General features: G+C 41.4%; 1 protein-coding gene across 6 annotated transcripts in view; it reads right to left on the reverse strand.

Annotated features, from left to right (window-relative positions):
- The window catches only part of LOC139687846 (cytochrome c oxidase assembly factor 6 homolog), a 98,459-nt gene that overhangs the window by 10,946 nt on the left and 65,123 nt on the right, over positions 1–22,390 (reverse strand). For all 6 annotated transcript variants that reach the window (XM_071585168.1, XM_071585169.1, XM_071585167.1 and 3 more), the window contains one exon: positions 852–913. In XM_071585168.1, the coding sequence (XP_071441269.1) occupies positions 852–913 (62 nt within the window). The remainder of the gene's footprint in view (positions 1–851; positions 914–22,390) is intronic.

A 22,390-nucleotide genomic window follows, 5' to 3' on the forward strand; every position in this document is an offset into this window, starting at 1 on the left:
AACACCCTTGTGATAGAGTGGCTGTAAGTTTGTTTTAATTTTTATTATTTATTTTGACTTTTTTGGGTGTGTGATTCAGGTATACGCGGGTCACTGTTTCTTAAACACACCCAAATGACCTAATGTGTGTTTCTTATCTTCTCCCTTTACATCTTTGTTTCCCCCCCCCTTTTCAACCTTGTTCCAATCAAGTTTACGGTCTCGGCTATCCTGTTTTCATTGCTTCAAGAACGTAGGTACGTTCATTTTATATTTACATTTTAACTGCTTGTTTTTGCGTTCCAAAACGCCAATTGGCCCTGAATGAATGTCATTCACATACCTATTAATTAAAAATGATTTATCTGTTTATTTTAAGGTTAGTGAAACAACTAAAGAAAAGAAGAAGACATTTTAAAAGAAGAATAAAGCAACAATTAGAAACAATAAATCATGTATTAAAAGTACACGAATCACAACAACTAGAGATCTTGTCGCTGCTTGAAGGAAATAAAGGCCGGCGACCACTTGGCTGAACGTCCAACCCATGACTTCTCTGGAAATCTCTGGAGAAATATTCCAAAGGATTTCCAGCTCGATGCATCGAATGGAATGATCGTATTTTTGCGGCGTTTCTTTTCCTTTCCAGCAGCCGAGGAGGAGGCGCGGATGGCTGGCTTTTCGTTCGTGTTCCCCTTCTCGGCATCCATCTCTAAATCTCGCTACGCCAACTATTTACATTCCTTCGAATCTGGGGAACACGACCACGGGGACGCCACCCGATCTCGCCGGCACCGACCACGGGTCCATATGCCCTAGCCATGCATGCCCTGCGTCAATTTTTCGTAAAGGCTTCATCAACGGGAACGTACCCATCCTTTTCTATCCGCTCTTTGAACTGCAGGTAGGTCCTCTTGCGGTCAAAGTGCTTCACCTGAAACGATACAAAACAAAAGAATCCAATGAGCGCAAATGATCGAATAACGTGAGAACCACCGAGAAATCATCGCGAAAATCATTCTCGTGTTACCCGGAGATATTAACATTTATTATTCTGTCCTCTTGAACATCCCACTTGATCATTTTTTGCTTCAACTCTTTAAGGAAGCATTAACGGATACATACCAAAAAGTTGATCCTACATTTCCGGAATCAACGAGGTTATACCTATTCCTAAAAGTGATACCTCCTCACTGCGTTGGTTGGAAGAAAAATCCTTGGAAACCGGCATGTATCAGCGCGTGGAAAAACTATTTACAACTTCGATACAGAAACATTTTCAGAGAAAGGACGGGATAAACACACACACGAGTGAATTAACAGACGGATGATAAGGGTATCCTGGATGGAGCATGTAACTAACACCGAAACCCTTGAAGAATTTTTAAGGAGAAAGAGCAGTTGAAAATAATGAAAAAAAAGGAAACAGATATCAAGGCCACATTTTATTTGATTAAAAAACAGGCACAATCTACTAAAAAAGCATAGTCCAAGGAAAGGATTATTCATTCTTCCAACAGATGTATTTGAGGTTACAAAACATATTAAGTGTGATAGAGATAGGAGTCCCCCTCATTGTCCAACATAGCCGCGATAGTCCAACAACATCAGCATTTAGTAAAATTATACGTACATTTATTACACATTCATTGATTACTTGGAAAACCTTGGGAGTAATACACATCTGGTTTCATATTAAAGCTCTTTGCCGTTCAATTCGTAGAAGTTGTTTTTGTTTAAATTAAATGCATATTCAGTGACATTTCACATTATCAGACCTTGGTTGGCCGCATTAACAACGCTCAGGCATGAGTGCAAGTCTTGAAATGTTTTAATATTAAATAAAATACTTAGCAAGCATTCACGCAATATTTTTGCTCGCGTGTTTAATGGTTCGGGACAATCAATATGACATTGCTAGTAGCTGGTAGTATTAAGCATTGGGCCAGTGGCAGATGAAAATACTGCGTGGAGTGGGGAACCTTATTCAACCGGAATGCCAACATTTCATCACGAGGAGATCTCATCAGGCCTCACTCCTCTCATTGTGGGTCACATACGACACTCAGGTGTTTCATTGAATATGTACATTTTAAAGATTTTCTAACGGTGATTACATATGTACATTTCCACGACTTAAACGCAAGAATTCACATTTAATTGATACCAATATCGCAAATCAAACACCCATATGGAATATTTTGAATAGAGATTATTAAAACGCGGTATCACTTTTCTTCACCTCGATTGCAGCTTTCTCTCCTTGAAGCTCACCCAATAATAGAGAACATCGCTTCATATACGAGGGCTGCCAAGGAAGTAGTTTACGTTTCGGCCTAGCGTGACGGTGGGCATGGGGCTAGAGCCACTATCTTGTTGGTGTCTAAACGTACCTACACTCATTGCACGCATCCTGCTGTCGTAGTGTGTGCAGACTATTGGTCTTCTATACCTCGCTCTTTCTGCAAACTGTTAAAATGGTGTGCGCCGCAAGAGAAAATCCCGTGCGTTGCGAAGTGGATCTGTGATTAGGTTTATGCTTGCAACAAAGTAATACAACCCAATTGAAATTCATACGGCAACTTTGTGAAGTGTACGAGGAGACGGAATAATGAGTGAAGGCGGAGTGAGGCAGTGGTGCATTCTTAATTTAAAAAAAGGCCACAGCGCCTAAGTTCACGACGAGGACCGCAGTGGTCGGCCTAGCCTTGTGGCGACAGGTGAACTGACGGTGAAATTCAAAGGGAAAATTCGTGAAAATCGCCGATCGAACGATTACGGCGGATCTCTCGCTAGACGTGACTTGCAACACGACAGCGCTTTGAGAGTGACGCAGAATTGCATGCTGGTGTGCAAAGGAGTGGTTAGGAATGTAAGGCGGCAGGCAGATTTCTTTAGATACGGAATTGAAAAGCTTGTGTGTCGTCATGATGAATAGCTCCATTTAAATGGCGACACTGTACAAAAATAATTAAAGAATGTGCCTTTCAAATGTGCATAATAAAGCATTGTCTTGTCATTATTTTCATATTTTATTTCAAAACAAAAATTACTTTCTTGACAGCCCTCGTATCGTATGATTGAACGTCGCATTTAATTTTATCATTTTAAGAACTTCTTCATTCTCCCCCACAATGGAACTGTATGGAATCTATTCTTACCCACACAATGCTGAATGCCACGCTAAATAAGATAATGATGAGGATACCCAGAGCGAACAAGCTATTGGTTGATGATTTTCAAACTCTAATGAAGTATCTTAAAAGGGTACTTAATATTACCCTGGATTCGGCAAACGTTTTCGTAATATAATTAAACAGTCTCTCCGTTTGTGGAACAATTATAATTTTATAATAAATTTTAAATAAAGGGTCTGTCCCAAAAAGTATGTAAACCTGTTTTCTCCTGGCGAAGCGGACGACTGGAGTGGGATGATTGGTAATAGGAGATCCAGTGAAAGGTCTTGAGAAAGTAACACGACCCGCATCAGTTGTCTGCGGGCCGTTACAGTCTGCTGTTCGCTTCCGGACTGAACCTCTGTTCGAGGGTTGCATCACAAATTCACGATTTCATTTTCCACAGAGCAATGATATGCCATTAAATTGTGCATTATAAGCTTGAAAAATCGGATTCGGAGATCATGTAGTATTTCCATCAAGCAGTGTTCCCATGGGCCTCACAATGTTTTCCATGTGAGTATTCCCCATTCGTCCTCTAAGTACCACAGTCTTAAGTTTTCCCATACATAATAATGCTGATTCATAGTAATAGGTAAGTAAGTAAGTCAAAGTGAGACAATCTTCGAGCTGCGAGCTGCCGCAATCGTGAATATTCGTTGGCATCCTCACGTATTTCTTAAGGATTCCTTTTGCTACTTGCGTTTAGTGACTTCGTGATGTTGTCTCCTGAGAGTTCAATCAACTCAATCTTGGGCTCTTCGGATGCACCACATGTGGTTGAAACCATAGCTTCAATTTTAAAAGCATACCTTCCAAAATCAATTAAGCTGTTAATTGTGATCTTTTTTGACCATCAATTGCTCCTCTACGACTTTCGACAAATAAGGAAGAAATAGTTCCAAGGAATTATTTAATCTGAAAAGTTGAGACTTGAGAGAAGACAAGTATATTACTAGATTATTATATTAATTAAATTATTTGGCATCACATTTCGTAAATGAATTTGTTTATCCTTGTAAGGAAATGAATAACTGATCGAAGCATTCTTCCACTCGATAGTGGAAAGTGGAAAAGTGCTTCGATCAGTTATTCATCGTGTTCGACTTCCCCCACATCGCGCCTGAAGCTACTCAATTTGCTTGTAAGGAAACGTTAACATGATTTTGTTTTCCCGGGAAACAAGACGAAAAAGCCACATTTCTACAAAATCCCACTCTAAGAAACGCATAATATTGATGTTTACCCGTAAAAAAAAAGGCAATTATTTGCTTCCGCAAGGCTATAACTTTTTCCAGCACTTGTCCTTGACACATCCACAGCACTTTGGAACGGTGCGCGAGATCTACACTAAATGTTTCGTCGTAATGCTGCAGAGCACGAATTTGGCGATGCCGGTAAAGGATTTGGTCGAATTTAGTTCACCATATTACTTACTTTGCGCACAGCGTCATTGGAAATAGTTGATTTGGCGCAAAGATTTTGATGCTGAGAAATTCAATCAAAGGAAATTAGTATATCTGGATTTGGAATTGCTTTATGCGCTCGTGATAAGGAGACAAACCCTTCAACACGTCCCTCTCACAGAAGGTGCGCATCCATGCATGCATAGACGATTTAGTTTGGCGTCCAGACATTTCTTTTTGAACATAGCACATCCTTAGCCCGTGCATGTCCCACAAGCGTGTCAAATGCTACTAATTAATAATAATAATAATAATAAAAGTCTTAAGGAATAATTCGAGTGAAAATCCAAACATGTGCTGCGTCAGCAACATCAGTTCATCCAATGCAACAATTTCAGAGTGTAAAAATCATTCGCCTTGACTGGGATTCGAACCCAGATCCCTCAATATCCGGTCGAGTGCTTTAGCCATCTTGTTCCTTTAAAAGCCCCAAAATATCAGAGTTTAAGAGGACACCTCGATAGCTTAAGTGGCTAAAGCACTCGACCGGATATTGAGGGATCTGGGTTCGAATCCCAGTCAAGGCGAATGATTTTTACACTCTGAAATTGTTGCATTGAAATGCTCATTAGCGGATGACTCCGTTAAAAGTTACTGTTGCGGTATCTCCCGCAGTTTCTTTGGAATCAGTTCATCAGTCTAACGCTATGTGGAATAAATTAAGCCTTCGTTCATTAAGCTCTTCCGGTATTTTTGAGGCCGATCAGTAATTAAGGGGTTAAGACGACATTCGCATAAAAAACTGAACATTTTCTCAGGGAACACAGAAAGAGCACAAGGGAGAACATGTCGAAGTGTAACTATCTCAAAAGCGAGAAAGGTTTTCAGAAAAATCTCATAACAAAGTCGGCCGAAGACGAGACAAATGTATGGTAACAATGGCAAACGGAAACTCAGTCAGCCATTACGCATGGCATGGGGGCATTTCACTGAATGAGGGCATTTTTGATGGGAACTAAAACACTTAATTCAAGGTCTCGACAAACTGAATATTTATTCATTTATTTATTCAGTATTAGTCCGAAAACAGCACATTCTGGCCTTTACATCGAACTATTAACAACGATAACAATGGTCACATTTACAAACACCCAAGCCCTAGATGGAGGGAAACAAACCCAGGCGGGAATCGAACCCGCGACCCTTGGAATGGCAGACGAGGACGATACCCAGCCGCCACCGGGGTCGGCAACATATTTCATACGAATATATTTCATTTCCCCGCATTTTTGCATTTTGGAAAATCTCTAAAGCTCGCATTTTTCAGGTCAAGAAAGAAACAGTAATAGGATGGACACACTTAGAAGATCATGATGATATATCGACCATAAGTCAAAACATGGGGCGACACATAAATCACGTTTGACCCAGGGGCATTTCTCCCAATTCATGATGGACAGGTTTGACCAACCAGTACGGTTGATGGATGTCCCGACACTCATCGCAGCAATGAAATTTTCTTCATTACAAGGAATTAAAACGATGGCAAAACTATTTTCAATGCCCTCTGAATACCTAAAAACGCTGCTACAACACACATGGAAATGATTAAGTGCGTTACACAAAATATGCGGAAATGCCAAAAATCTCTTCAAGTGTCAGTTACCAAGACGACCGCACTCAAGGGTTAATAAGCACTTTTACACATCGACACTAGACGTTATTTTTCCGGCTGATCTCTTCGTTGGAGAGCGAAGGATTTAATACTTCTACGAGTAATAACTCTGTTCTTACAATAAAGTCAGCAACAGAAATTCTTCCCTAGGAAGGTCACAGGGTTTGCAGTAAAGAGAGCAAATTAAAGAACCGAATAGAAATAGTTTCACGAAAAGTAATGCCGAGAAAGAGGGCGCTTCCTCGAACTCGTTCCAAAAGGTCAACGACACTTCGCTCTCGGATTGCCCAAGAAGAGTCATTTCTCCTGCCGGGTTATCAACGAGCGTCTTAAGTGCCTCGTCTCGCCGCAACCACCGAGGTGGATTTATCTTTAGAAGACATTCTTTGTATTCCTGGGCCACAACGGCGGGAGCGTTTCCCCAGATTTCTTCATATTATTATTATTATTAATTACATTTCGTTACAATTAGGCAAATGGCCCGGTGGCAAAGTTCAAGTGATGCACCCTTATAATTCACTAGAAGAACAAATATTAAACGAAATGCGTTTAAACACAATGGCACTTAAAGATCCTCGGAATTCCCAATCGGTCCTGCACCATCGCACACCGGCCCACGTTCACACCATTCAAAGCAACATACTCCTAGCATCACACTCCCTCCAAAATCACGCCCTGCTCTATTGCACATCATACCCCTTCCAAACTCACGAACCCTACTAACGCCACTCACTTTTACAGTCAAACTTTTCACGCCATCCACACCACGTACAGAACAAGATAATTAATAAATAAAATAAATAATTATTTCCGACATATGAATTTTATTACCCAATCTCTTAACCTGAGGCTGCTTTACTCCTATTCATAAAACTCCTAAAATTTGATGGAAAAGACTCAAACAACCCTCCAAGTAGCTGGTTCCATCCAACAATACCTCTGTTTAAAAATGAACATTTGTTTTTGAATGTTTTTTGCCTTCTAATTTTTATTTTAAAACTGCGACCGTTTTTTCCCTTAAAGCATCGTTTTTCTATCTCAATCCAAAAAATCACGCTTCGTCAATTTCAACTGTTCCATTCGTCGCACCTAACCTACTACCTTTTTCTTCCATTTTTCAAACTCTCCCATTGCAGAACACCGAACATTTCCGTAACGCTATCTGACCTTCTGTACCTCCCGAGTACTTATCTCGCTCCCTTTCGTTGAACTTTTTCTATCTTTTCAATATGTACCACCTCATATGGATCCCATACTATGGACGAGTATTCTAGGATAGGGCTAACCAGTACATTATATGCTTTTTCTTTCGTGGCTTCGTCACTTCCTTTTAACATTCTCATTATCAAATGAAGTGCTTTATAAAGTTTGGTTTTCAGATTTCTGGGATTTCTTTAGCGTCCGAAAGTATTTCAGAATGTCCAGTCATGAGGCTACTATCCTCAGCTACAACGTCCATAATATTTTAGCACCAAAATCACAAAGGGTTAGTTTTTCAAGTTCTTTATAGCATATGACGAACACATTTATAATTGAAGAGTTCACATTTCACATTCACTCTTACCTCGCTCAACCCTACACTCAATTACGTAGATTAGACGTAGCAATGCTCATCCTATTAAGATTTGACCATCTCTCTTTTTGGCCAGTTTTTTCGGGATCAGGACCACCAGGCAGCAGGTGAAATTTACACATCAGGTGAAGCGCTTTTTCCTTTTCCGTCAGCTGTTTCCCGGTACCCCAAAGAAAATCACATTGCTTGGGCATAGCCGAGCTGAGGTTCACCCGGATTTTAACCCGGGTCCCTCCGGTCAATAGTGAAACGCTCTACCCACTACGCTACCGTATCCCGAGAATGAAAACAGAAGGTTAAAACGTGTTCTGCGAACCAATATAATAAAAATACGATCGCTCCCGAGGACAGTTAAAATACGCGCCGAATAAATTTTCTTTCTCTCCGTAGTTACGAGTAATATACTAGTATGTCTGTTTGTCGACGATGCAGTGGTTTACAGATATTTCCATATTCCTGAGGACACAGCAGCTTTATCAGATGACCTTGATGCTATAAAGCGCTGGTGCGACACTTGACAAATTGGATTTAAACTTAAAAAAGTGCTGGGCGATGAATTTTCGGGTAAAGAGAAGAACGCCTACTACATCTGGAACACCAAAATGGAATGTGTAGACTCGATTAAATACCTAGGCGTTACCCTCACTCAATGATCTCTCCTGGGTGAAACACATTGGGGTAATATGTGGACAGGCTCACAAAAAATTAGGATTTATTAGAAGAATACCGGGTAAAGGCGATGAAATGGCCAGAGAGAAATGCTATCTTTTGCTGGTTAGGCCTCATTTAGAATATGCTGCAAGTATATGGGATCCTCACGAAGTTGGATTAATTACCGAATTGAATCGCGTGCAATGTAGAGGAGCTAGATTTTAAAAACGTTGTTATGATAAACAGAGTAGCGTATCCAATACATTAGAGCAGATAGGCTGGGAATCACTCACGAAGGGAAGGTTAAATTACAGATTAAACGCTTGGATAAATTGGAAGGAGGTGTCTTTGGCCGGGATGTTGAAAAGGTATTTTTACCCCATGGCACTGCGGTAGGAGAGAACATGTCAATAAAATTCGAGAGATTAAGTGTAGAACAGATAGATTTAAGATAACATTTTTTCCACAAATAATAAGGGATCAGAATAACATTGTCCGACCGCGGTAGGGATAAAAATATTCGGATAAAAATTAGTCGTGGGCATTCACCCCCCTGCCACGCACCCTCGCGGTGGATAACATGGTACTAAAGAAATACTAAAAATACTAGAAAAAAATTATTACGACTCTAAAAGTGCTTTAACCGAATCAACCTATGCACATAAAAAAAATCCAACTAATTAATCGACATCGAATGAGGGCAATGAAGAATTCCGCGACGCCGACGGGTGAGATGGAAATTTGAGATTCCCAGGGCGGAGCGAATCACGCTGCCATGGCGGACAGTCCTCGACCAAATCGCTCGCTTCCCTTGAGGAGTGTTCTCCGGCGACCGTTTCTCTCCTTCCTCTCCCGACGTCGCTCTGGCGTCCAGTTAAAAGCGAGGTGAAAGAGTGTGCGCAGGTCAATGACGTGGGGCGAGGAGCGTGTGCTCAAGTGGACGGAGGGAACGGATTGAGAGTGCCCAAGCAATTACAGCGGTCGTCTTGAAGGAAAGAGTCTAAGGACTTTGACGTAGTGGGAGGAGGGGATTTCAAAACTACAATGCAGGCTGCTGATGCTCTACAAAACGTTTCGTGACTTTGAAGGTTAAACAGTATCCCGGGGGAAGGGTTCTTTCGTTCTCGAAAAATTTACGAAAGAAAACGGTCTCGACCGCCAAAATTATTTTTTTATACATCATCGAGCCCACAGAGTTAACTGAAGGACTAGCGGCAGAAATAATCCCGGTGATTGAAACTCTTAAACGCGCAAGACTGACTAATCTGAACTCGAGGTCACACAATGTTCGCATGACATCATGAAGGAAGACATACGCGTGGGGCTCACGGTCACAACGCTGAGAGACGGCATCCTCATTAGAACATGACGGAATTTTTTCAAAGAAAATAAAGGTGCGGGGTCCGCTGGACATACTCAAGTTGATGGGAGGAGGTCTTTAATATCTGTGACCTTATGACATAGTGAAACATATCGTGATCAAATCGAAAAGTGGCAATGGGGTGAACTCAATTACATTCCAAATAAAATTTCACGACAGTTCAACTTGTCCGCCACTTTGATGCCGTTTGGTTTTCACGAGTCATGACTCTCGTTTTTTTCACTAAATATCTTAATAATATAAAAATCTGAAAATTACTAAATTGTTTGTTAAGGGACACATCACGCCAAGACGCTGCGGATTAAGATATTATCATAATTAGCAAAAAACATAGGAACACAAAGTAACATATTTATGTTGGGTCCGATTTGGAAAAACTTGTCAGGAAAGTTTTGAGATGGAAAAAAATCTATTTTTGGGAGATAAAACATTTTTTCCACACATGTTACACCTAATATTAAAAGTTCAATTGATTCACTTCGATGAGGAACGACCTTTATACAGTCGCGTTCTTTCCCTGGTTATTATTATATAATTTACACTTATACTGTATACATGTTTATTATGATTAGTGCCGACATCTGAGCAGTCGTTCGTACATTGTAAATAGCTGCTGTAAAATTCGATAGTATCGCTTTAATTTTTTAAATTTAACTAATAAAAGTGCATAATTTTTTCAATTAACTGCCACTGCGAAATCAGATGGTCTCCAATTATTTCTTTAAGAGAAAACTTTTACGTCCATCACTTCGTTTTTTTTTCAAATTCAGTGTTCATTATGCCTAGCAAAATCAAATTACATGTATTGCATTTAACGATCAAATTAGGTTGTGCATTTAACTACATCGCAATAAAGATCAAACTACGTACATTAATGTTTGTTACCATAGCAATATTTCATAATTACGTGGCATAGATATAAAAGTACTCATCTATTAAGAATTATTTACACGTTTGCGCACACAGTACTACCAACTTTGACACACACACAAAAAAACCTATCATAGGAATTAAATCCTGTCACAACGGTACGGAAAAATTGCTCTGGCGGACCCATATGGGCATAGCGGCTAGTTAATACATATATGCATATACTGATTCAAAGGAAAAATACTGGAAAACTAAAGTGGAAGTGCCAAGCTACTTTTTCTACAAAGAAAAATAGATTTTTTTTAATTTCGGGGTATATTTTGCCTGGGTGCATTTTTAATATCCCAGGATTTCATCACTCAGTCAGTGTAACTAGGCATACGTGTGGAAGCTATTAAAAATGAATCCATCGTTAACGATTTGATGGGATATTTCATTGCAAAAAATCACCATCGTAATTTTCAGACTAAGCCATCCCTAATCCTACGTTTCAATTTTTTCCAAACCAAAGGAATTAAGCACCCAGGATACCCGACGGCGAACCAAAGCAGGTACGCATCAATATTAATAGTTGACACACGTTCCGAAGGCAGCGTCCGGCAGGGTAGAGGGGGCTTTGCTTTCTTTTCGGTGAAAGCAATAACAAAGGCCGGCGGCGTGCTGGGGCATGGCGGGTGGGATATTGGGCAACCGATCGGACGACCCCGGGGTTCAAATCCCGAGAGATGCCCTTGGACAAGTGAAACTAAAATCCAGGCTGAGAGGTTACTTGGGATGCCACCCGCTGGTGAAGAACCGAATAGTCGCTCAGGTGAAATCAAGCTTTATAATAGCGAACCAATCCCAACGCCTTCATTCGAAACTTAAAAACCAGGCCAGGATCCTCTGTGGGCGTCCGAAAATGCCTTACCCTCGCTTTCCGTCGCTCAAGGCGTCGGTGGATCGCCTGGGAATGGGGTGGGGGAGGGGGGGAAGTGGTTACAGCCACGACGGAAAACGCCAGTTCCATGTCGCCAGACCAATTTTTCCGATTCATCCACACTCAGCAAAAAAACAAAATGAACGTGAGGAAACCTCCGGGCACAAAGGAAACATCGCGGCAAAGAGAAATGAAAAATGCTGCTCTCGGGTTCTTCTCACTAATCGATTAACTCTTCGCGAACCTCTCCGGTGACACGCGCGAGAATTAGAATTAACTCGCGGGGGGGAAGGGGGGGGGAAGCGAGAGGCGCGGTTTTGAGCGCCACGAGGTAAAACCGGAGGTAAATGGCATAAATGGTCGGGGTGAAAATAGAGGAGGCTGTGGATCTTCCGAGAGGATTATTAGACAAAGGAAAGAAAAGAAAAAAGACTCGGCAGCAGCCTGAATGTGGCAATTCGATTTAAAGCAACTCGAAGACGAACATCGCCATTCCGAAAATGGATCATAGGAAGAAGACCAGCTGCAGAATTAAAAATGCTAATGAGACTCGGGGGTTTATGAAATCCGGGTGGACGGGTTTCGAACTAACTATATATATATATATATATATATATATATATATATATATATATATATATATATATATATATATATATATATATATTGTATATATATACATATATATACATAATAGTATATAATAATATATATATATATAATATGTATATATATATATATGTAATATAGTAATATATATATATATATATATGTACGAGGGTCATCCGGAAAGTAGTACCCGTTCGTGAAATAAAGACACAAAAGTAAATATTAACAAACATAAAAAATTTTATTTGAAAGAGGATACTTTAAACTACTTCTCAACATAATCTCCAAGCAAATTAAGGCATTGTCATAACGTGTGACAAGTTTCTGTATTCCTGCTGCATAGTCCTTCGCCGCCAGCTCATTGAGATACGCGAGGGACCCATCTTGCACAAATTTTTGCATAATGCAGATGGTGTTTAACAATTTCATGAACAATTGTTCGAGAAACATTGGGAAAATGCTCACAGATGTCATCAATTGTGACGCGCCGATCGTTCCTCACGAATTCGTCAACTGAGCTCACCAGTTGGTCTGTAATGACAGACGGTCTCCCCGAACGCTCATCGTCGTGTGTGTTCCCCCTCCCCATGTTGAAGTTGCGACACCACCGCCGAACAGACGACTCGTCCATTACATTGTCTCCATACACCTCCTTTAATTGGCGATGAATATCACATGGGCGAACGTTTCTTGCATTGAGGAATTTAATCACTGCCCTCACTTCACAACTGGCGGCGTTCTCAATTTTTTTAAACATTGTAAACAATCACAGAAACAACACAGGCAATGCTAGCGTCACGCAACTTGGCTCAGAGAAGGCAGACAAGCCACTGAAGCTATCTGACCTCGTCCAGCGGCTACTCGCGTCGTCAGCACTTCATGCGGCACGAACGGGTACTACTTTCCGGATGACCCTCGTATGTATGTATAAATACATATATATATACTCATATATACAGAAACAGATATAAGGAAAAGGGATAGGAACACATATAAAGGACGAACACAATAAAGGTGGGGAAGGCGGAATCGAACGGATCACAAGAGTAAAAATATTTCCTTGACCGGGACTCGAACCTCGGATCTTTCCACTTGCCGGGCGGATGCTCTTAACCACTTGAGCTATCGAGGAAACGTACTTTACCCTGAGATCCGTGGGTCTAATATGTCGCCAAGCGCCCCGATTCTTTAGCCAAGAGATGGCGTCAGGGGACTGTTTCACCCACCAAAGGAGAAATAGACAATACACAAGAGGAAAGGCCAGTGGGTTAGAATTCATACAACATCATACAGGAAAGGAACAGTGCGTTTCGTGGCACGCATAGCCAGAAGATAGAGATGAGCCACATTGGCCAAATACATATTCAAACACGAAATCCCGCCAAACGGCGAATAAATACTCATATATACAGAAACAGATATAAGGAAAAGGGATAGGAACACATATGAAGGACGAACACAATAAAGGTGGGGAAGGCGGAATCGAACGGATCACAAGAGTAAAAATATTTCCTTGACCGGGACTCGAACCTCGGATCTTTCCACTTGCCGGGTCTATGCGAATGATTTTTACACACTGAAATTGTTGCATTTAAAGTCACTTAGCTAATAGCTACATTGAAACTTCATATCCTACTTTTTAAATAATATAACTATTATTCAGCCAATAGAATTTAATCACTGGAATACTTCAATAACGGTGTTACTTGACTATGAAATTTGCAAACATGGATCAACTATTTGAACTGCGGTATTTTCAGACAAAAGCATATCGAGTACAAATCGTCAGATGAAGCGCGTCTACTTAAAAAAAATCGTGAGAAGAGAGAATCTCATCCCAGCCGAGGATAAAACAAAACCATTAATTTGCAACCATTGGCGAATCAATGAAATAAAAGCAAAAAGTGAACTATAAAAAAACCCCAAAAAAATAACAATGGACCATGATCCAACAGACGCCAATTCGTGTTTTTTATTCTAATTTATTCCTACTAATCTATTCATTTAATATTTATTACACTATTATAATATATATTATATTTATTTTACTATTTATACATCCACGTGACAGGCACCAACCTAGGAATTTGTATTGAGCACACGCAAAGGAATATTTGATATACTTTATGATTATAATAACAACAAAGGCATCGTTTACCATCGTTTAGTCCGAACCACTGCCTACCAGGGTTGCTTCGTAACCGTTTTCGCACCCCTGTTGGTCTATGGGGGTGCTGATATTCGCTCAGAACAGAACCCATGGTTTGGTTAATTACCAAAAATAAGCACACACACATTACAAGACGCTCACTTTAGGGGTGGCACCGCCAAAAAAAACCTGAGAGACATGAATTTCTAAAAACATTTTCCCCTTACTGATTTCTTTCACACTGCCCAATACTTGCAGACTTATTTCCCCTCCATCACACATTTATACATTGCCTGATACATGCACTATCGTCCCACGGACTCCTTGGACTCTGAAAATGTCATTGATAGCATCCGCCATCGGCTTTCTCGGTCAGCCCGTTCCTCTCCAAACCTTCTCTCATCTCTCACACAACTCTTATCCGTCTCTTGTCTCATCTAACTGCCATCCTACCGCTGCGCCCTGTCATCTCCTTACAGTACTGCTTGCCCTGCTTTGCTTGTTTCCAAGCTTCTCCTTCCATCCCTCTCTCTCTGCGGGGGGAGGAGGGGATGCCTCATGCCGTCCGCCTGCTGCGGTGTGCGTCACATTCCCTCCCTCTGCCCTTCTAGGAGGAGAACATTGCATATTGCATGCCCATGTGATAGTACAGTTTCCCCATCTTGTATTTATAGTATAATTTGCCCCGTTATTGGATAAATTTCTAACCCCATCCTAAGGTACAATAGTTTGCTAGTTGATAGTATAAGTATTTGCATGCCTGCAAGTTAAAAAGGTTTTTGTATGAATGTATTCGCCATTGTGGTGTTAGACTTGCATGAATTTGCTGGTTTTGCATGAGGTTTTGTTATACAGGGTTCGTCCGGAAAATAAATGTACTGATTTTTTCCCGCCGCTCCAGGCGCGCCCAGCACCGCTCTGACGGGCTGCGATTGGAGGGAGATATGTTGGCAAGCGAGGCTGAAAAAGGCAGTCGGCTCTGAGCTGTGGTGTAGTGAGGAGCTCTGTTAACGCGAACCTCCACGCTCGACCCACGTCACGGAACGCGATGCCGAAGTTTTTGGAGCAGCGTTATTCCATCAAATTTGCGGTAAAGCTTGGGAAATCGTCTACCGAAACTCGGTATGATTAAACAGGCTTACGGGGAGTCAGCCATGTCCAGAAACATGATCTTTCGGTGGCACAAGATGTTCGTGGAGGGCAGAGAAGAGGTCGACAACGAACCACGGCCTGGACGCCCATCAACGACACTCACCGACGAAAATGTGCGAAAAGTTCGCGATGTACTGAACTCTGATCGTCGTCTTAGTGTTCGGATGATAGCAGAGCAGTGTAATCTTCGAAAACGAGTCGCCCGCGTCCGGCCAGCGATCAAATACATCTGGCGGCTGCATCACGACAATGCGCCGTCTCACACCGCGCTTGTCGTGTCGGACTTCTTGGCCAAGCACGGCGTGGCAACGCTGCCGCACCCGCCTTACAGCCCGGACTTGGCACCACCGGACTTCTTTCTGTTCCCGAAGATAAAGAGGAGTTTGAAAGGAACGCGATACGGGACTTAGGACGCCATCAAAGAGGCCGTGACGACGCGTCTTCGAGAGGTTCCCGATGATGCCTTCGCGGGAGCGTTCCAGGAATGGGAACGCCGCTGGAACAAGTGTATCGACTCACAAGGGTCCTATTTTGAGGAATATTAGCTTAAGATATGTAAAAGTGTAATAAATTTTTTTTCCTGAGCTCAGTACACTTATTTTCCGGGCGAACCCTGTATTTTACGGGTGTTAACCTAACACCCCCCGCCACACGCCCTCGCGTCGGCTTGCGGGTTACCACGTAGATGTAGATAGATCCTGTGCCCATTCGCTGAATCAATTCCCACCCATTATTCCCTCGAGACAACCAAGCCCCACCTCTTCCGCATATCACCCCTCCGATCGACACCCCACCCCCCTCATTCCTCTCCCGGTATTCCTCCCCATCCCCCATTCATTATTTCCTGATTGGAGCCCAATTACTCGAGTACGCCCGTGACGATCACTCGACATCCATGCCCACATCAGACTCTCGCTTCCATATAGTTATGTGGGCAGGAATTCGCTCATACACACCACCATTCATTTCTACTGCCTAAGACTAAAGTTGCACTGTTTTTACGCACTCCACACGATATTCACCAATATTCCGTCGGCATTCGCACGCCTTTCAAAAATGACGAAAACCACTGTCTCCAGTCACCGAATGCAAGCGTATGGGCGTGCCTCTGGGCGCAAACACGTTCCCGCACCCCGGCAGAAGCGGTGCACGGGTGTTTAATCATCCGGGTTTCCTCAACACAGCATCACTGGCGCATATAGTCCATTATGTACATGTATATGCTGCTGGCTTTGGCATCCCTGCTCTCGCCTTTCCTGACACTACTTTAAATGTGAGAGGGGGGAGGGGAGGCGAGAGAGAGTGTTCGAACGCCCCGTGGAGGAAGAGGTGGGTTCCTCCCCTACCCCCCCCCCTTGGGGATGACTAGGCTCCGCAGGGGAGGGAGTGCAGGAGTGAGGGGGATGAGACGTGTTTGCCAAGCAGGCGGGGGACGGACCGATGAGTGAGAGAATGAGGAACGCGGCCGAAAGGTGTGGGCAGACGAGTGGGAAGGGAAAGCCAAGATTCAAACAGAACCACCGAACCAGAAGGGCGGTTTCTGTTCTTTTTCTTTCGAGATAAATAAAAGCGATTTTTTCAAAGAGTGCAAAGGCGAGCTTCCAAGGCTGACCACGGAACCCTCCACGGTCACGAGCATAATTCGCGACGGATTTCCTTTGATGATGATGTGGACGATAAAGATTCGGTGTCCCTTCCGATTGACGCAACGTTTAAAAACCGAGAAACACAAACACAACTGTAGCGATCGAAAAGATGAATCAATCGTGACGGAGACGACATGGCGCAAATTTAAATTGCACTCGAAAGACTGATGAGACTATTTTCGATGATCCGAATATTAATCTGACCTCCCATTGCTAATGAAGGTTACAAGGCACATGGGATTACCGAACTACTTCGAATTATTTTTGATTTTATTGAAGCGCCGGTCAAACTTAGAGATAAATAATTCAAAGAGAATTTTAAAACTTTGATTTATATTATTATTTTCGATTTTTTTAATTAAATTTTGCGGGGCGATCTTTTGTCAGGCAAAGACGCGATGGAGGAGGAAATTCTGGGAAAAAGAGGGGGAAAATTCCGTGTGTAGGTATATATATATATATATATATATATATATATATATATATATATATATATATATATATATATATATATATATATATAATTATTAGGTAATCTACCGGTTAAGGTAGGTTTTTGGATGGACATAATTAATAATTAAATAATTTGTGACCCCTAGCAAAACACAACATCCTACTCTACATCAGGTCCCATTCGCTGATATTCGCGATCATAGTCTTTCCTTTCCTCACTTCTGTCTCTCCTTCTATTCTCTTCCAGCCGAGCGTCGTCGACTTGAAATAATATCGTAATTCCCGAGGACATTGTTCATAAGTGTTCATGAGATTGTCATTTTTAAACGAAAACCTCCTGGCATTTACCCGAATTCGAATGGTGGTATGGTATGGTAATAAACCGGATAAGGTAGGTTTTTGGATGGGCAAAACTACCAAATAAATATTTTGTGACTCCTAACAAAACACAATCTAGCATCTAACCTACCTCAGGTCCCTCTTCATCTCTGAGTACTTCCTTCCTCCCTTCATCCCGTCCAACATGACTATCCTCTTCCTTCCCTTTCCTTGTTTTCCCAACATTCTCCCCGCTATCACAGTCTTCAACATCCCACTGCCGGCCAATACCCCCTTCATCCACTTTTCCTGCCTCCATAGGATTTCTCCCAACAAACCCCTCTCTTCCCCCACCATACCAAGTACTTCCTCATTTGTTTTCTTCTCTGTCCATTTCACCTTCTCCATTCTACTCCACACCCACATTTCAAAAGCCTCCAGTCTACGTCTATCCTCCTGCTTCAATGACCAAGTTTCCGCGCCGTACATAGCTACGCTCCATATCAAAGTTTTTACGAGTCCTTTCTTAACATTCTTACTCAACGTCCCTGTCATTAACTCCCTCCTCCTTGTGAAAGCCTCTTTGCCTAGCGCAATTCTTCTCCCTACGTCCTTACTACTTTGACCGTGTTGGTCCAAAACACTACCGAGATACGTAAACTGTTCTACCTGCACTAGTTTTTGCCCTCCTATTTTAATGTTTAGTTTAGCCCTTTTCTTTCTAGAAAAGCACATAACCTTTGTTTTATTAATATTGATTCTCGTCCCATAACTGTCGCACTGAATTTCCAATTCACCCGGCAATGCCTGCAACCCCTTGGCTGACTGACAAGCTAAAGCTTGGTCATCAGCAAACCTAACTGATTTTACGAATTCCCCGCCCACTTCCATTCCTACCTTCAGTTCTTCCCATGCCTCTTTAATCATATCCTCTGCATGCAGGTTGAACAGCAACGGTGATAATGGGCAACCCTGCCTTACACCTCTTCCTAACACTGCCCATCCGGACTCCCCGTTCCCCACCTGAGCAGTCTGAGACATGTACAGGTTGCGGATTAGCCTCCTTTCCCTCCAATCTATTCCTATTTTCTTCAATATGCTCATTAGTTTTTCCTAATTCACTCTATCAAACGCTTTTTCGAAATCTACGAAACAGGCAAATACCTCCTGGTTGTGTTCTATATTCCTCTCGATTAATAATCTCATTACTGCAATGGCATCACGCGTACCTCTCCCCTTCCTAAACCCAAACTGATCATCCCCCAAGTAATCATTTGCCCTACTCTCTATCCTTTGGTTTATGATCCTAAGAACAACTTTAGCTGGGTGGGATATCAAACTTATTGTCCTGTAGTCGTCACATGATGTAGCCTTTACCTTTTTCGGAATAGGAACTAAAACTGATCTCACAAAGTCTTCCGGCCATATTCCTTCCTCATAAATACTACGAATCAGCCCATATAGCCTCTTCCTCCCACATTTTCCTAAACATTTTAATAGTTCCGTGGGAATGCTATCCACCCCCACGGCCTTATTTAGTTTCAGCTCCCTTAATGCCCTTTTTATCTCATCGTCTAGTATGCCTGGACCTAAGCTATCTTCCTCTATGTCAAATTCTTTTTCAATGTCTAACTTTGTTGGTCGCAGTTCTTTACCATACAGTTCTTCTATATACTCCTTCCATCTATCTTGGATCATATATATATATATATATATATATATATATATATATATATATTATATATATTATATATATATAACAAACTTGGACAGCAATAAACAATATAAGAACACACAAAAAGATCACTCGCACGATATTTCTTGATCGTTTCGACGGAATTCAGCTCCGTCTTCATCGGAAGAAATAGAAGTAATGACTTCCCATGACTTTCAATCCATGGCTATATGGCCATGGGAAGTGTTAACACTTAGGCCACGTTTCGTGAAGTCTATTTAAGCTGAAGATTAACTTAAACCTCCACTTAAAGCTAGAACTCAGTTTTATAACCGCAAGTTACGTTTAAAACTGACCGTTAAACAGCTCAATAGGTGACAATGTTGCCATGGTCACAATGTTCACATCCACCGATGGACAATCTTATTAGTTCATAAAATTGAATTAGATGGTAGAATCAACTTTTATTTAACTTGTACATTAATTAACGTTTGGGTTTAACGGGTGATTAAACTGGGTCTAAATGTATGAGGCATTTCTACTAGATATGTTTTAAGTACCTATAAACTAATGCTAAATCATTCAGCTATGAATGTATGACCAATCGGAGATCAGGTTGACATTGCTGGAAGTATTATGATTCATTGGACAGGCCTTTAGGGATCAAGCTTTTGCCCGAAATGAAGCGAGGAATGATGGAGGACATCACGCTATGGTATTTCCTGGGAAGACTCGATTGGACGCCGCATTTTTCTAGGGTCAGAAATTGAAAAGCCTAAACAATTTAGTACAGAATATTCTCATAGTTTCATGCCGAAAATATGCGAAAGAAGAGGTTCGAAAATAATTTTTAAAATTGTCGACGCGTACAAGGGATAGACACTCCCGATAGAATTCTTTAGGGATAGTCATGTGGATATAATATCTAGGAATCCCTCTCAATGCGATAAATTAGACAGTCAAAGGGAAATATGCAAATCTGCTCTTTTGATAGCAATCAAAAAGGAACGCGCCACGCTGGGACTTGACAGGGAAAGGATTTAATAGTCGCAGGGGATGGGAAAATGAAAAAGTAGAGGGAAGATAGTTAAGTGAAAAAAAGGAAGACACGAAGAAATGTAAGATTTGAGACGGCTCCTTTCAAATGGATAGGGCCTCACTTCCATTTTCAAGAGCCGGGTGACGGAACAGATTTTAATCAGGCACATATTAGACTTATCAAACAAAACTTTGTTTTTTCCGGAATATCACTAAAACAAGAACATGGAAAAACATATTCCCGGAATTAAAGGAATAGCACTAGAAAAGTAAAGAAAAGATGCCTATCAACTTAATTAAATATATCCGAGAAGGCATTCAAGTAAAGGCATTGAATTAAGATTTTAAAAGACAAATAGAGTCACAAATTAAGGAGATTCAAGAGTAAAAATAGAAATGAAGAAAGAAATGCGGAAGGTTCAAAGAAACTTAAATATATTCGTATCCGTCATATTTTACTGAGCATGATTCACCCAACATGAACATTTGCATTCAGATAAACTTTGGGGATAAACATGTTTTATCTTGACCGACACGCTAGCCTACTCGATTGTCGATCGAAGACATTCGGTCACTGCAACCGCATGTCAGGGGAAGAAACGACTGTTTCCTGTGGATATTCATAGACATAGTATTCACTCATGCCCACTCGAGAGAATAGAGGAGTTTTTCAATTTCGATATAAGAAATCCTATTGGAACTGGTTACAAATGGTTATCATTTTTCAATTTTTACCTCAATATAAAATAAGTTCATTCTACTAATCTCTGTCAATTTTCGGGAACATTGTTAGCCATAATAACCAGTAGGAAGTTACAATTTTTTGCTGTCCAGTTTTCTTATTGTACGTACGAGGTCTATCCAAGAAATACGCAAACTGAGGCCATTAAAAACTTTATTATGTAAAATTTAGTCTGCATCGATTTTGTCCCCTTCAGAGTACTCTCCATTCGTTACTCTGTTTTTATTCCATCTTCTTTTCATATACTTCAAAGCACCCTTGGAAGTCCTCGGCAGCGGTTAGGCCTTTTAGTTTTCTCGTCGTTTCTTGCTTTATTGTGTCTTCCACATCTTCCCAGTGATGTCCCCTCATTTCGCATTTTTGCATTTTGGGAATAGGAAACAGTCGCAGGGGGACCAGATCTGGCGAATAAGGAGGATGATCAAGGATCAAGGCGATCGAATTATTTTACCAGAAACTGGCGAAACATAAATGCTGGATGAGCAGGTGCATTGTCATGACGAAGGATCCATCCATCGCCTTGAGTCAAATTTGGTCGCACACGACGCACGCGATCTCTCAAACGCTTGAGAACTGAAATGTAGAACTCAGCATTTATGTACTGCGTGTCCTTCAGGAAGAAATCCACGATGAACAACACCTTCGACATCAAAGAAAACCAGGACCACGACTTTGATTTTCGATCGGCTTTTTCTCGATTTTTTTTGCTTTGATTTAATCCACTTGAAAACGGATGTTTTCTTCAGAGCATTATCTAAGTACACAGCTGTCAACATTTCAGTAATTTCTCGATAACTTTTACCGCACTTCGCCAAAAAACATGATGTTGATTCCTCGAGGAAATACGACACGCTAGGAAGTTAAGAGGGAAAAAATTACGACAGGTTCATTTTATTTATCCTCATTTATTCAACTTATTTATACAATGGCTAACCTCTGAAACCACGGTTTTCCTAAATAGTACCATGATCGTGCACC

The sequence above is a fragment of the Hetaerina americana genome, unplaced genomic scaffold (assembly GCF_022747635.1).
Source record: "Hetaerina americana unplaced genomic scaffold, ioHetAmer1.1.p SCAF_2, whole genome shotgun sequence".
NCBI lineage: Eukaryota > Metazoa > Arthropoda > Insecta > Odonata > Calopterygidae > Hetaerina > Hetaerina americana.